The 17,151-nt window shown below is 39.8% G+C and overlaps 1 protein-coding gene and 1 long non-coding RNA gene across 10 annotated transcripts; one reads left to right on the top strand and one right to left on the bottom strand.

Annotated features, from left to right (window-relative positions):
- Nucleotides 1–125: 125 nt before the first annotated feature.
- LOC138000352 (uncharacterized) lies at nucleotides 126–16,207 on the bottom strand. 9 transcript variants are annotated; one of them, XM_068846683.1, is made up of 7 exons: nucleotides 16,073–16,190; nucleotides 12,746–12,895; nucleotides 12,273–12,449; nucleotides 6,892–6,963; nucleotides 6,142–6,208; nucleotides 2,869–3,840; nucleotides 126–2,204 (listed from the first exon to the last, which is right to left on the bottom strand). In XM_068846683.1, exons 3-7 carry the CDS (start codon nucleotides 12,309–12,311, stop codon nucleotides 2,107–2,109), a joined length of 1,248 nt encoding a protein of 415 aa, XP_068702784.1. In that variant the 5' UTR covers nucleotides 12,312–12,449; nucleotides 12,746–12,895; nucleotides 16,073–16,190; the 3' UTR covers nucleotides 126–2,106. The 9 variants fall into 9 exon arrangements, with proteins under 9 accessions (XP_068702784.1, XP_068702785.1, XP_068702791.1 ...); XM_068846684.1 differs by lacking the exon at nucleotides 12,273–12,449 and having other exon boundaries at nucleotides 6,892–6,968; nucleotides 16,073–16,188; XM_068846690.1 differs by lacking the exon at nucleotides 12,273–12,449 and having other exon boundaries at nucleotides 16,073–16,188.
- Nucleotides 11,016–15,522, top strand: LOC138000353 (uncharacterized). The gene is made up of 3 exons (XR_011123113.1): nucleotides 11,016–11,385; nucleotides 13,852–13,901; nucleotides 15,118–15,522. It is a non-coding gene; the product is annotated as an uncharacterized lncRNA (long non-coding RNA).
- Nucleotides 16,208–17,151: the final 944 nt, after the last annotated feature.

The following is a 17,151-nucleotide window of genomic DNA, read 5'->3' as shown; positions in this document are numbered from 1 at the left end:
TTCATAAAGACGAGAACCAAAAAGTATCTCTTTCGTCCATATGAGCCGAGCGTTTCCGTTTGGTTTTCACCCATCCACGTTCAAACTAAAACGCTCAAAGATGAAAACAAATATAAAATTATCCGACGTTTGTTTATGTTTTTTGTTTACGTTTTTACGTTGTTGTTTTTTTTTATGTTTTTACGTTTGTTTCCAAACGTTTTCTGCGCTCTCATTTGCCCTTAGACAATCACTTTAGTGTGACTGGGACTTCAAGATCTACGACGGCGACGGTCGACGAAAACGTCACTTCAAAATATAACCTGGCTCTACCATTAGTCTTTCGCGATTATTCAGTCTCGCTCACGTCCTACAATATAAGCGAAATATCCTAAAAATAAATCGGTAAGAGCAGTTACAGAGTGAAAAGAGAGTGTTGCATGCTTACGTTGTCATCAAAACCTCAAATTTTGTGATTTCACGTCGTCGTTGTGCAGAGGACCGCGAATATACTTCATAAAATCCGTGCCGCACGTGCTGCTCTTTTAACCAATGATATTATTGTTTCGTGGCGTTGTCGTAGTCGTAGCCGTAGCCGTCGTCGTTTCTTAAACTTCTTTTAATTTAAATTTAGAATACGGGTCCCGCCAAATTATGGCCAATCAAATTGGGTCTGATTACCGTAACGCCTCTTATTGGTCTGTAACCAAGTAGCCGTGCTTAAGGTGATTCCTTGGTAATAGAAGTTGTCGTAAGATTTTCTTTAAACTTTTCTCGATTGTTCCCTACATTATGGTGACTCGAAATGTGCAATTAAATAAATCGGTCACCAAGCTCGTTCGAGATATAACTTGCTCAAGTTATTTATATTTAATCATGGTCGTGCTAGGAATACCATAGACCGGGTTCGATATATCAATGTTCAAGCATGGCTACGAAGCTTTATGGTCAAATTTCACTGCTCAGTTCAGTTTCTTTGTGTCACAAGTCTCAAGGAAGATTTCTAAACGAAATAATATTCAAATTTGACCTTGAAGACTCGTAGCAATGTGTGAATCTTGATATGTCGAACGGGGCCTATAAACGAGTTCAGAGTTCCAAAAAACGCGAGCGAGCCGGGATAAAAGGAAGCATATATTTAGCAATTATTGAATGAGCTGAGTAGGAAATGAAGAATTCTGCAGGTCGAGGAGGGTGTTATCCACCAAGGCCGAAGGCCAAGGTGGATAACATCCTCCGAGATCTGCAGAATTCTTCATATTCTACGAAAGCCGAATTCAATAATTGCTTTATTATTCATTCAAAATATTTTCTTCGCTCAAACTTCTAAACCTACTCGCAGCCATTTTTCTGCTCAACAGAAATAAACCAATCTCGTCCCCAGCTTTTTTCGGTCAACGGTTCAATAATTTGCAGTGGTCTACACTTTTGACGTCATTTTGACGTCATAGGTTCAATAATCTGCAGCGGGCTGCACTTTTGACGTCATTGATTCAATATGACGAAGTTTCTTTCCAAATTTGGTGAACAGCAGCTGGTTATGATGAATTATGCGTGCGGTTTTAACCAATCAGAAACGGGGAAATATTTTGAATGAATAATAATAATAAATATTTCACGAGTGAGCGCAGCGAACGAGCGAAATATTTCATCGATAAATTAAAGACTTCTGGTTTATGAACTTCGCCTCATCGTTTACAACTGGAGCGTTTTTAAAACGATGGGTTGAAGTATAAGCAAAAAACGTGTCAAAAGGTGTACGTTTTCAAACGCAAACCGTTTTGCTGATTAAGGGCCATGCTTATGCTCTAGCAGGATCTCTACTGGGTTAAAATATTAAACACTTAATGACTGGTCCCGAGGGAAACAGTTCATTTTGTTTCCCGAGAATCTCAATGTTTCCCCGAGGCGCAGCCGAGGGAAACATTGAGATTCGACTCACGCTCTGATCACGTGCAACAGCGGTCAACATTTCGCGGGTAACAGTGAACTGTTCCCCGTTTGACGTCATAGTTTTCGCACTGTTGCCCGCTCATGGCATTTGGCGGTAAACAGTTTCATTGTGAAATGTCATGTGACCATCAACTAGCCAATGAATTGGGCGCGCTGCAGCGGGAAAAACTCCAGCTATATAACAATGATGTTTATTTCAGTTTTCTTCTGAAGAGCTGCATCGCCTTGTTTCGCCAGGCTATGTTCTTTCGAACAGCTCGTGGATTTCATTCCTGAAAATACAATTTCCAAATTTGAGCCTCATTCATTCATCCATAAAAGGTAAAGGGTGTGTTCGATTGGGAAATCCGGATTTAGTTCTTAAAATCTGGATCTTCGGATTTCCAATCGAACACAAAATACGAAAACGGATTTTGTCGTAGATTTCACTAATTCCCGGAAATCCATGCCACGAAGGATTTCAATTAGTGAAATCCGCAACAAAATCCGTTTCCAGATTTCGTGTTCGGTTGCAAATCTGAAGATCCAGATTTTAAGATCTAAATCCGGATTTCCCAATCGAACGCCCCCAAAGTCACTTTATTTAAAATTGGTTCTTCCTTCAGCTACGAGTTTGGTATCAATGGAGGCCAACAGCGCACCTTTTACCCCCCTCCCGCTGTCAGGGCTCCATTTTGCGGGTAAGTAAACACGTCCCAGTTGTACCGAAAGAGGTTCTTATCGCTCGATTTACATAAACTATCCCGTATTTCCATTGTAACTTGAGATTTTAAAGGCACTGATGATCAAGTCGGAGTGATCCAAAACCGAAGAAATTGCGAAAATACTCTTTAGCGCTATCGGAAGTTTATCATAAGAAATTACATTGTCATTGAAAGGCGAGAAGAAAAACATGCTATGAAGAATGCAGTTAAAAAAAATTAATCCCTTACATACCTTTTTCAGAAGCAATATTTCCTGACTTAGATTCTTCCACTGGGTATGGCAATAGACTATCTTCTGTACATTTCACTGGAGGCTTTTGTGATGACCTGTGATGGATGTCATCTGTTTCATTGCCGATGTCTTTCTCTGGTGTTGTGGTCTCAACCAGATCCAGGTCTTTCTCTGGTGTGGTGTTCTCAATCAGATCCTTGTCTTCCTCTGGGGGCGTGTTCCGAATCAAATCTCCCTGGTTCTTTCTTCTGCTTTGTTTCAGGCAACGAACAAGGATTACGATCGCTACTACTGCGACGAGAAAAGCACTGACACAACCGCCTATAATCCATTTTTCCCTTGAGTCTTTTTTCCGATCACTTTCCACTCCTTCCGTTTCCAACTGAGTTTGCTCATCTTGGACGTCACCTTGGCCTGTTCCTTCTGCCGTTTTCTTCCCGCTCGGGGGATGCGAGACTGATGATGATCTAGTTGGAGATTTTGGCGCTTTAGCCAACGTTGTGGTCGGTGTTGTTATATTACTGCTACATTTTCGAGCAAAAGTGCACCGCTTATTTTCAGGGACCCCAAGAACTTGACAACCTGGAATAATGACGTCATCTTTGTCGTTGCAACAATGGGAGCAAGGGACGCACATTCCCAACAATCCCTCGGGATACGCTCCAGTCACACACTTTCCGCATACAGCCTTTGAGGTCAGAGTGCAAGCTTTCTTGGTCTCTTGATACTCTCGGCAGTTCATACAATCTCTACAAGATCCTGGCTCGTTTGCATCAGAATAAGTTTCCCCGAGTACACATGACTCGCACGATATCGGGGTTTGTGGAGTAATCACGTCTCCACATTTTACTGTCAGGCCCTGTCCGGGAGGACATGAAAACAACGAACAGTCCATACAGGTTCGATTTCCAGACACTTCATCTTCAATGGTTATCATGTCACCTGGACAATGAGTAATTTGTGCGCTGATACCTAAAAAAAGAAAAAATGAACGGAATCCTGGCGTTTAGTTTGGCATCTCTTGCAATGCGATTAGTTACCACTGATTAAGGGGTGGCTTTCAAATCACGTGATTGATTTGATTTAATAATAATAATAATAATAATAATAATAATAATAATAATAATAATAATAATAATAATAATAATAATAATAACCGTAATATTTACCCGGGAAGCTCCACTCACGCGAAAGTGGTTTTCAGGGAGGTCGTGCATCCGATCGAATTGGAATTTAGAAATGAGGAGATGGGTAAACCGAAGAACCCGGAGAAAAACCTCTCGGAACAGAGTAAAGAACCGACAACGAACTCAACCAATCAGAGACAAATTAGCAAAGCAAAAACAGTTATCGCTTGGTCATGTGATGGGCTTATTTATCAAGCTTAACGCTTCATCGTCGTACCAAAAAAACAAACCGAATGTCTACTTTTCATACCCGATTATAAAGATCTATAAACCATATCAATATATCGAAAGTGGGCCAGTGCAATACAAATACTTTCTGGCAATTACGCAACAAATGAGCGACACAAAGTGAGGGAACGAATACTCGCCAGCATGTCACAAGTGACGTCTTTATGCCACGCAATCGCCCGTCACCTACCAATAATAAATTGCCTATAAAGTGAAAAAATATCTTTCGTTCATTTTAAACACCTTTAAAAATGACGAAGAATGGTGTTTTCTACTTTTTGGAATACGTTCTCTCGTTCCAGAGATATTCAAGTTCTAGTCAAAAAACTGACGTCGCCATAAAACTACAAATGACTGTCATAAACCCCAAAATATAGAAAATTGGAGTAATGATGTTGAAACTTGGTACCAGTAATGTACATCAGATAAGGCGCAAAATTACTCGTTAAATCGCTTAACTCCCTGAAGAAGTCAGGCCGTGCCTGATGAAATGTTGGTCGAACAAAAAAAGATATATCCTCACAGCCGTACAACCAGCCTTACACAATTATTTTGTTTTTAGTCTAAATATTATTTGCTAGTTAGATCTCCCAATATCCAGCAATTTTACATTGTTCAGCTGGCCCTTGCCTCAAAAACTATCTACAAGTGCTCATGAACATGTTGCTATGGCAACGCTCTCGTTTCCAGACCCTCCCGTTAAAGGAGCTAGGTCACGCAATTTTAGGCAATTTCAGCACTGATCGAATGGTCATAGAATTAACTGAAATATCAAATTAGCTGTTCAAAACTATAGAAGAACTCTAACAAAACACAGGGAAGCCAAGAAGGGACATGGATGGACAAACCTGGAGAGGATTGAAATGGATTGAATTTGGGTAAATTTGAAAAACGTCGGCCCACCTTTTTTGAAATTTAAATCAGTCTATATCAAAATTTCATTTACAAAGCTGGAAAAGCATTCTCAGTTGTTATGTGGCCGTGATTTTGCAAATGAAAGATTCTTGCTCTGCCAATTTGACGTTTAGAGTTCATAATTAACAAAATTAAACAAAATTACCTAAAATAGCGTAACCTAGCCCCTTTAATGAACCAAATATCTCGGATTTTGTACCAAAACCGCCCGCGGTATTTGCGACTCCACAGCTTCAGCCATTGATAGTTCGTAGGCGTTCGTTTCAAAAAATTTTAGAGCAAAAAAGAGACTGGTCGCAGTCTAGATAAGTACAGGCAGATGGTCAAAACTTAAAATGCATGTGCTACCCATAATGCTTTACATCTCAATATAAACTTACCGAGAGTGAATATGTCATATTAATCACAATATACGATATAATCAATCCTGCGTTAAATAGGCCCAGCAGAAAATATGGTTGCCATGGCAACAACATAGAGGGTATCATTTTGTGCCTTACTTATCTTAGATTACCGCTGCCAAGTTTGAACAACACATCCAATCTTTTCGGAGATATTCTCAATTATGCGATTTATTACAGTCAATTGTACAGTTTGTGACGTCATCAATTTTTGAACAAAAATTGTACTTGAATATCTCTGGAAGGAAAGAAGGTATGAAAAAATGAAAAACAACACTCTTCATCATTTTGAAAGGTCTTGAAAATAGGCAAAAGATATTTTTTACTTCATAGGCACTTGAATCCATATGCTTAGAGAGATAATTTACGTACAACTCTATAAACTAGTTACATAAGTTTCTGAGTATAAGTCTACTTTTGTGATATTTCTTATTAGAAACAGAACCAGTTTTACCTCTTATTAGCTTAGGATTTTGAGCGAGTAACGTACAATGCAAGCTCAGGCTCTTTATTATCATGATTAACGGATGTAGTTTCCTTACCTAAAAACCTGCTGGAAAATATAGTCGCTGCCAACATCAGCCCGTGAAATATTCCAGTGATGGTCATCTGTTCATAAAAAAAAAAAACAAAAAAAAACCAATCAAATATGGCGCCTCATCTAAGGGGCTGTTTACATAACGCTATTCATTAGGAAACGAGTTTCGCTCCAGAATGAAGTCACATGACATTTGGGCCGCTAATTTTTACCGCTCTCCTCTTAGAAACTCTCCAGAACTGTGGGTGGCCGGATCAGCAAACGCACGTTAAATGAGTACAACAAGAGATAGCTTCTAATTTTAGCCATGGGCGACTCTTCGATGAATTTCGAAATCGGTTCAGTAAAATCCTATATTTGCTTGAAAGTCGATGCCGTTTCAATTCGTTCGGCCAGGTCATTGGAATGTCAAAAAATACGACTGAATCATCACATTCCACTGTGACCACTTCAAGTGAGCTTTATTAAGGCAAAGAATTTATTGCCACTTTTTTCCATTCCTGATAAATACGATCCAAAATGCAGCTTGACCATTGATGGCCCAAGGTTTGAAAAAACAAATCGATGAAAACCCAATATAAACTACGGACCCTTGTCCCTATACCACTATGTTACACTGGGTGGCCGGCGCGACTTAAAATTAAACTTACAGAATCTCATCTCACATTAACTGTCTGGTAAGCTGAGATTCGACGTAATCGGCAGAAATTTATCATCGAAAGCAGTTGATGTTTCCTAAAATGTTAATACTCGCCTTGTTAATGTTGTGACGCCGACGCTGAACACAAGTGCTACCAGTTCGTCCTGTAATATTGCCTCGTAGAGCCTGCACTGAATGAAATAAGGCATAGAAAAAGTCACTTGACTGGTTTTAAACCTGTATGACTGCAACGAGAGCAAGTTACAAGGTCGCAAGCGTGAATTGCCTTTAACATTGAGCCGGATGAAAAAGATCTTGGAATCTTAAAATCATGATAATTATGAATCTTAAAGTCATGATAAATTGTGTATAAACAGCTCAGACCATCCGAAACACAGCAGCATAGTTTAATTAAAAGTGATTTTACATAATAGTAAAGGGAGCAAGTGCTAGGAACAGCAAAAGGCTTGATATGGAGAATTTTGTGACTGCCGACATGAATGAATGACAGCTATAAGTGTATTTATTATTATTGGCTATCAATAAGTCGTGCAGCTGAAGGAATAAAATGAGAACTTCAGGATCATATAAGGTCAACGGTTCTGTTAACGGCGTTTTGAAAGCCGATTTAAATGGATCAGAAAAACTCTTGGCAAAAAAAAATTGAGCAAATAACTTCAAGAGCAACATATACAATGAAGATGGCCTTGTGCGCCTAGTACTGCCCAGAGCGAGGAGAAAAGATGAGCCCACCCAGTGCAGTATTCATTTAGTACAGTAAAATGAGAGGTTGTGCATGCATCGTCGCATTGCTTTTGCTTACGAAGGTGGCAGGGTATTTACCAGTTACTCCTAACTAGTAACTAACTAGTCCTTTCAATAAGGACCGCCGGGAAGGGGGGGGGGGGGGGGGCAGGAAGCTTGTCTGAATTTTAAAACATCACGTGTCGGTGCTTTGTCAATGTATCACGTTGCTGCAGGAAATGAAGGAAATGTCGTTTGTAGCAGTTTCACTTTACGTGCTATCGCTCCTTTTTAGGCCATGTCGCTTGTCGGAATTTACACTGGCAGAGCCTCTAACGAGCTAAATAATTACACAAACAAAATTCTTGTGCAACGAAATCTCTGTTTAAATCGTTTCCTGTATTACGAAATTTGTCTGAAAGAATTTCCGATTGCTAAACAAGAAGGAATATCTTGACAAAAGGCCGAATGTGAAAATAGATTGTCGGTTTTCGATTCGAATTAAAATCACGAAAGGGTGTTCCTTTGAAACCAATTCACCATATGAATAACAAATTCCCCAAAATGATTGTCCAATAATAAAATTTTAAACCCAACAAATCCCCTCAGGAGCCGTTGTAATGATCAATCCATTCGTCGGCTCCGTCTCATCAATTTAAGGAGAAACGTGAGGCATTAAGTTTGTAAAATCGAAAGCCTCATTTGGCAATACCGAACAAACGATATGTACAAGAAAAAAATTATGAGCAACTAGTTACGATACATTAAGTACTATTTATATTCACACATATTTAAAAATGAATTGAATCGACACATTCCACACAACGCCCAACGGCACACGTGGGGCTACAGGAATTTTCTGTCAGCTTTACGACAAAGTGAAAATACTTGTCAGGAGTGATTGAGAACAGGCGGGAGTGATTCGATTTAAAATCGTGAAAGAGTATTCTTTTTGTACCATTGATCAATAATAACACAAAGGGTTTTTTTGAAAGGAGACAGTGCTAAAGCACAATCACGTGATTGATAATCATGGATTGATAATCCATTGATAATCACGTGATTGATAATCATTCATAATCATGGATAATCAGGAAAGAGGTCTCTTGTCTGTTACAGGTCACTGAGACAGAAATTTATTGTTGTTATAATCACGTTCGGCATTGATTTTGTTCTAAGGAAAGGCCCAGTAGACAAAAGCAACAATGCACCAAACTGAACAAGCAATAAGTATTTAACAACTAATTTTTTGAACGATTTAATTACATAGTTTGTATAGTGTTCATTTTTTTTTTAATTTGCACGGCCCCACAAGCTGCAGAGCTTTGATTTTTATCGTGCTCAAATAACATTCATTCGTAAAATAATCAGCTCTGTCAAACGATTAATATAACGCGTGCTTCCTATCCAAAAATTATATCGCCCACTCATGGGGCTAAAAAACGAACTAGAACTAAATAAAATTAACAATAAAAATTTGCGCCAAATTTCAGTTCGTTTAATACTCACGGTCTAAAAAGCAAACGTTTGAAGAAAATGACGCCAAAGAGCAGGTAGAAAAAAAATATGAATTTCACACCATGATACCGACACTGTCATACGCAGTTAGTTTAATTTGTAGAAGCTTCTGTTACAATGAATTTTAAAGAAAAAAAAACTCCTTGAACACGCAAGGACATGTATCAACATTACGTAGACGGCGATTTGTAGAACACAGGTACAATGCGGTCAGCGAGCGGTTGGGATCAGAATACAAGCAAACTTATATCATTTATCTAATACCAACAAACTTATGAATCTAAGATAAAGGGTTTCATTACCTGGAAAAAAAAACAGACTTGTTTTCTAAGAAAGAGTTTTTACCCACCTGGTTGGTGACTGAATTCGCGTGAAGATCGGTTCTTAAGAAGTCGATTTAGGAAATGAAGGTTCCTGCACTGCGGCGGCTGTGTTTTACACCTTTAACCTGCATGACCCGGGGGAGGGGGTTGGGTACTTGCACTTGTGTCAATTTACGCTCATATGTGCCGCCGGCCTCTCAGAACCCTTACCCCTCATGGTCTATTTTATGGCCAATTATAAACCCAATTTTAGTCACTTTTGGGTAAGTGTAATTTTAGCGACCCCAGCTTAGTCACTTTTCTCTATCATAAACCTTACATAAAGCCTTTTAAATGTAATTTACAAACGGAATGTAATATCACTAGTAAATATTTGATCAACAGCGCTACAGTTCTTTCTGTAACAACTTTTCTTACCTCGAATCTTTCCATTTTTAAATCCCCCTGGGCAGGATTTTCTTATCCCCAAAATCCCAACAATTTGCGCCCCCCCCCCCCCCCCCCCATCCGAAACTCTGTTGAAAATGAAATCCCCTCAATCCAATCCAGTTGTAAACATGGGACCCCATCCAGCGGTACATCCATAGGAAGTACTCCCTACCCCCCGCGCTCACAGGCTACAATAGTTTCCTCCCTTCCAATCGTACGCCAATGAATTGCAGTTCAAGGTCGTTTTCACAAACATGCCGGTGCACTTTATGAATAACAGGCGAGATGAAAGACAGAAGTGGCACTGTTTAAACGGGAAGAGAAATTTCTGATTCTGTCTTTGAAATAATTGGAGGGGGGAATAGTCATCGGTTGAGAGATTTACTTAAATGACGTAAACACAGATATTTTGGTGGGGAGGGGAGGGGAGGGGGGAAGGGAGGATTATGACGCTGAATTTTTTAATATTCAATCAAATTTGACATTGATTTGATTTGACCAAGTCTTTACTTTCTCTGGACTAAACTTATGGAAAATTTGTCGAAATAAAATCTTTTTACGCCTTCGTTTGCTTCAGATCATTTTCTTCCCATGCAGTGGAGAGGAGAAGGGGCTCTTGTCATCTGGGCGTTGAAGGAATATTTCCGTTCGTCGATACAGAACATCGTTACAGAACAACCTGTAGGCGCCATTAATAACTGCATTTTATTCGCTTGTAGTTCTGATGTTGTCTTGTTTTTCATTTCATTTTCATTTCTTTATTGATTCTCCCTAATACATGTAAACCAGTCTTGTCTAATGGTGTGATTTACATTATAGCCGACAGCAAATAGAAGCACGAGATATTTAAAAGCCATACGAACGATAAACTTTCAAAAACATTCGGTCCATATTATGTATCAACTACAGTTTTTCTGAAGTAAGTTTGGAGGATTTGCAACCGAGAAGTCTCAGCAGTCTGTCATTCTCGATTTCCGCTATTTGTGACTTTCTCTGATGTTTAATTTACTCATTTCCTTGCATTGTTTGCATTTGGTGGGTTTCGGTTCAAGTCAACAGCCCGCGAAACACGAAAGGACGTCGTGAGCATTTCTTTCCTTACCTTTATAAGCAAACAAATCGTTTTTTTTTTCTTAGTGTAACTGATCACAGGAGTGAAGGAAAGTAGGCAAATGGTTACAGTGATATGGATTCCCAGTCCCTTCCCAGCTCCTGAAACGAGAACGTGCAACGTGACACGAGGACTTGCCATGCGAGCTAAAGGAGACTTTGGACCGAACTTGATGAAAAAGAGACTGTTTCCGTCACGTGACTGAACGAAATTAAATTCCGGGTAAAGGATCGAATGGCACGATTTTGTGGGCACGATGCTAGCAAAATTATCGACTTTTCACGTGCCCAAGGCTGGGAGGCGAGCGACCTTTGGAAGTTGGAGAAATTCGGCTAAATTCTGGAGGCACTCGGTCGTGATCGGTCTTAGAAGCTGCACGCCTTGTCTATTTATATTGTATGCGACGACGCGTCGGATCTGAAGGGGAAATCGAAGCGTCCGAAAAACCCATCAAATCACTCAGGATAACGCAGAAAATAGCGGGTGAGTGAACTTTATTCATCTGGCTGTCCGTAAAACGAATTTCCGAAAAGAAACATCGCGATTTGAAGTTTTTATGGTACATTTTCCTCGATCAGTTAAATCGGCCGTTACAACTGTCTCAAAATAACGTGACGTCACGCGCTCTCGCATCCCGTAGGGTTGTCTGCCTGTGTCAGGGGTGACGATTTGTCAGACATGAAATCAGACTGAACAAGGGCGACAGACTCTCATTATCAACATTTTCAAACAATCCGTTCGATCATTTTTACAACAGTTATTCACAGATAATAATAATTTATGGTGTTTTACCTTGCAAAGAACCACATGGATGGAAAAGATGAGTACAAAAGATGACGACGAAATGTTGCCTTCTAGTCATTAAAGGCTTAACTGCAGAATACCCCGCAACTGGAACTATATTCCACGTAGCCCGCTACGCGGTACGCGGTACCCAGAAATAGGAATGCACAATACTCTAGAATACCCCGCCACTTGGACTAAATTCCAAATAAACTAAATTTCAAAATGGCGCAGCGATGTTGTATGTGCTGGCTACGCGGTACGCGGTACGCCGTGACATTCCTCGTTCTCAAAGCGCCAAAGCCTAAGTAATTCCACAAACAAGAGACTGTGGAACTGTGGACTCGGAAGAGCGCGCGTCACCAGTATTACAACATGAAAACCTGACAACAGAGATCTTGTGCTGAATATAGCACTCGTTCACTGATTAAGCCTAAGCACTCGTTTAAGATTTTAGCTTTCATTTTACGGTTCGGTTAGGGTTAGGGTTTAGGGTACACTAGAATTTAAATTTTCCGCGTACCGCGTACCGCGTAGCCAGCTACTTAAAATACTTCGCCATCTTGACTTTAATTCTTTCCGCGTACCTCTTTCCGCGTAGCCAGCTTGTATAGATACTTCGCCATCTTGACTTTAATTCTTTCCACGTACCGCGTACCGCGTAGCCAGCTTGTAAAGATACTTCGCCAACTTGACTTTAATTTTTTCCGCGTACCGCGTACCGCGTAGCCAGCTTGTTAAGATACTCGATGTGGCGGGGTATTCTGCAGTTATTGAATTTTCCTGTTCCTGTTTTACTATCATATTTTCAAGGCATTTTCCAAAAATATGTAAATTGCTTTTCAATTGATAACGTATCAAGTAAACGTTGATGGAAATTAAAAATAAATGCCCATCCTTTCCTTGCATCTTTCACTTTCATTTACCTAGCTAATTACATGAAAATAATGTAAAGACATCACAATGGGCAGCACATATCAACTGGAAAACACCTCAACTGTCATCCATATTATCTTAGTCGGGGGCAGATTGAGTGAAAACTATTACTAGTTTTACCCACCTGGTTGGTTAGGTGTGAAATCAGTGTGAAGATCGTTTCTCAAGGTTAATAGCACAAGTGACGGGAAGGCGAAAGGCTGTGATTAACACCATCACATGATGGTTATTTAACCTGCAGGACTTGTTCGGCCAGTTTATTTCCTATCGTTTCCTGTATTATGAAGTTCAAAGAAGTAATCTCATGACAAAGGCCGGAAGTGAAAAAAAAATTGTCAGTTTTCGATTCGACCTAAAATCACCATTAAAAGAGTGTACTTTTGAAACCAAATTCATCACATGAATAACAAATTCCACAGAATGATTGTCCGTTATTTTAATAACATTTTAAACCCAATAAAACCCCTCAAGAGTCGTTAGCCTGCAGAGCAGGCGTTTTTTGGCAGGCGGACGCTTGTTCAATGAAAGTTCGCAATGGGCTGCCATTTTAAAAGCACACAGCCCGTAGAGAGGGGTGAAGGAAGGGGCAGAGAGGCGAGAAAAAAACAACTGCCATTAAGGCCTGTTGAATTGACAAACACCCCTTAATTAACGATTTCCGGAAATTCACATAGAGCCAATAAAAACCCGAGATCGATTTTTACCGGAAATTACAAATTTTCTTTCGACAGAGATTTGCGAGTGCAAAGATATGTCGGAAATACGTCCAAGCTTTCTTTGTTGTTGACCTGTTGAAGAGACTCGTTATTAAAATTTGACAAACAAGAAACATAAAGAACCTTTCGCATGTACAAAAATCCTTAGAGTTCGGCAAACATCTGGTTCTTAGAATAATTAAACAAAGTAACGAAAAACAAACAAACCTTTGACCTGTCATCTCTAAACAATTAGTCAACAATACACGCAGGACGATTTTGGTGCAAAGGAGTCTTGCTGTTTTTCATCTAATCGAGGATTTTTTTATGACTTTTCCAGAATTTGCTCAGCAGAAGCAAAGATCCAGGGGCACCCAAAGTCAATTTTCGGAAAATATCTGTTCGGAAGACGATTTGAGATCTAGAATTTTCGGAACATTTGTTGTAAAATTCCTTCGCCTGCCTGTCCTAGGATTTTCGAACATCTAAAACATGGTATAATTGCCCATTTTTAACGGATTTTTACTCTAAATAGGTGGCCTAGAATTTTCGGAAGCCTTTTATCTGGCTGAAATTTTCGAAAAGGTAAGTTTTAATCCCTATAATTTTTGGATCACTAACCTTTCAGCTAGCGATATTGCCAGTCCAGAGAAATCCGAAATATCTTCTTCGAGGGTCGAATCCAAGCTTCGCAACTCGGCCACATCATCATTTGCGTTGTAATTCTGCCACGAAAGAACCGGAAGAAAAATATGCTTTTGATTGCCAGGAGGTGATCACCGCACCAAGCAGAACCCCCGTCCAAAATTTGAACGGTTTTTCCAAACGAACAGTTAGTGCGTGCAGGTGTATTTCTCTCCCCTTCCCCCACTACCATCTCATACTTTCCTCCTCTCATTGAGTGCAAATTTTTTGACTGGCCTCAGGCCTCTGTTAGTCTTGCTATCCAAGATGTCGGCCAATAGTTCTTACCACAACAAAAATACGCCTGCTTTGCAGGTTAAAGAGCCGTTGGCACTTCACTTTTTACATCCCGCAACAGGTCGTTTGTCTGTCGATAGGGTCACAGGGTTTAACAAAGACATCCATAGTGATCGAATATCGTTGGCTGCAGTCTTAAAATGCAACCATCTTTAATAGCAGATAAATGATCAATCTCTTGATCAACTGACGGAGAAGCGTGGTGCGTTACATTGAACTTGGTTCAATCGCAAGCCTCGTTTGGCAATACAGAACAAGCAATATGTACAAGAAAAAAATCAAGCAACTGCCGCCTAGGATACATTAGCCTGCGAACGCAGACGTATTTCCGTTGGTCGCCGGAAATACGTCTGCGTTCTCAGCCTAACGATACATAAGTACCATTTATTCACACATATTTCATAACAATTATGTTGAATCGGCGCATTCCACACATCGCCCAATGCCCACCCATGGGACTACAGGCATTTCTCTTCTTTCCTGTATCAAGCAAATCTGTCTGAGTTTTTATTTGCGACTTACGACAAGGTGGAAATTCTTGTCAGGAGTGATTGATAACAGGTGGAAGTGATTCGATTAAAGATCTTGAAGGAGTATTTTGTTCTTGTACAATTTTCCATTTCCACAAAGTGGTTTTTCAAAGAAGACAGTGCTAAAGCACAATCACGTGATTGGTAATGACTACATGAAGAGACAGGAAGAGGTCTCTCGTCTGTTACAAGGTCGCGGAGACAGAAATTGAATGTTATAATAATCACGTTGGAATTCGCTTGAAAAGGAAGTTAATTTATTAATCGGCGCACATTGATTTTGTTCATAGGAAAGGCCCAGAAGACGAAAGCAACAATGCACCTGAACAAGCAACAAGTATTAAACAACTAATTTTTGATGAACGATTTAATGGTTTGTTTATCCAGTAGCTATAGCACGTTACGTTAATTATCATTAGAAATCTTCTTCAATTACAATGTACTTCATAACATGTGTATATGTATTCTGTGTATTTGTTAGATCTCCAAATAAACTTGATGAAAGCTGGTATTGGGCAGCCGAATATCGTTAAAAAAATTCATTTTCGCGTTGTTTTATCAGTCGTGCAATAGTCTACTTGACTTTCATAAATATGATTTAATTATGTATATAGGTTGTATAGTGCACGACCCCACAAGCTGCAGAGCTTTAATTTTTATCGGGCTGAAATAAAGGCTGTCTGTCTGTCTCTAAAGTGTTTGATTTCGCGTACAAAGCATTCAATCTTAAAACAATCAGCTCTGTCAAACGACTAACGCGTGATTCCTACCCAACAATTATATCGCCCACTCATGGAGCTAAAAAAACGAACTAGAACTAAATATAATTAAAAATGAACAATTGCGCCAAGTTTCAGTTCGTTTAATACGCACGGTCTAAAAAAAGAAAGCGTTTCAAGAAAATGACGCCAAACAGCAGGTAGAGAAAAAAAGTTCATACCATGGTATTATACGAGTGGTTAGTTTAATTTGTGGCTGCAGAATCATCGTCCAAAAGAAAACCTTCACGGCTACTGTTACAGTGAATTTAAAGGGAAAAAAGCGTCTTGAACACACAAGGATATGTATCAACACCTTGACATTATGTAGACGGCGATTTGTAGAACACATGCACAGCTACAATGCGGCTAAGAGCAAACTTACATGATTTATGTAATACCGACAAACTTTAATATGCATGTAAGATAAAGGGCTTCATTACCTGGAATAAATCAGTCATGTTGTCTTAAAAGGAGTCTTACCCACCTGGCTAGTTTTGTGTGACTGAATCCGTGTGAAGATCGATTCGTAAGGAACTCGCTTTAGCACAAGTGACGGGAAGTTGAAAGGCTGTTTTATTTTAACACCATCACATGATGGTTGTTTCACACTCCACGACCCGCTCGACGTATTTCCTCCTAGCCTGAGAGCCTGTTCTCACAAGCCCCCGGGGGGCCCTATCCCTTTATGGTTCATTTCATGGTCAATATTACAGACCCCATCACAGTCACGTTTGTGTAAATGTAATTTTAGCGACCCCAACTTTCCGTTTATGCATAAACCTTACATAAATTCTTTTAATTGTAATTTTAAAACGGAATGTATAAGCGACGAGTAAATATTAAATTAATAGCGCTACAGTCCTTTCTCTAACAACTTTTAAATTTTTACCGGGAACCTTTCCTAATGATTTTTAAAAATTTTCTTACCCTCCAAAATTCCCGACAATTTGCGACCCCCCGGGAACTCTGTTGAAAATTAAATGCGATCCAGTCGTGAAAATGCGACCCCATTCAGCGGCACATCCCCGTTTGCGCATTAATAGGAAGTACTTCCCACCCCCCCGCTGGCTTATTGGCTACAATAGCAATAGTTTCCTCCCTTCCAATGGAGTGTTTTCGCCTGACGTCACGGCGGCCATGTCGGTATACAGAACAATAGCGAAAAAGTCTTTTGCAAAACTAGTTCGATATTTTGCTACTGTTTTGTATACCAACATGGCCGTCTCATCACGTGAGGTGAATACACTCTATTGTACGCCAATGAATTACACTTTAAAGGTCGTTTGCATAAACAGTGCACTTTATGAATAACGGGTGAGATGAAAGACAGAAGTGGCATCGCTTAAATGGGAAAAAAAGACCTGTTACAGTCGACTATAAAATAATTGGAGGAGGGGATAGTCATTGGGTGAGAGATTTCCTTGAATAACGTAAACACAGATATTTTGGTGGAGAGGGCAGGGGTGGGAAGGATTCTGTCGCTGATTCAATTTACAATAGCCAAGCAAATTTTGCATTGATTTGACTTGAGCAGGTTTTACTTTCTCCAGTGTAACCTTACGG

Source organism: Montipora foliosa, chromosome 4, assembly GCF_036669935.1.
Source record: "Montipora foliosa isolate CH-2021 chromosome 4, ASM3666993v2, whole genome shotgun sequence".
Classification (NCBI taxonomy): Eukaryota; Metazoa; Cnidaria; class Anthozoa; order Scleractinia; family Acroporidae; genus Montipora; species Montipora foliosa.
This window is presented reverse-complemented; position numbering and strand designations above follow the sequence as displayed.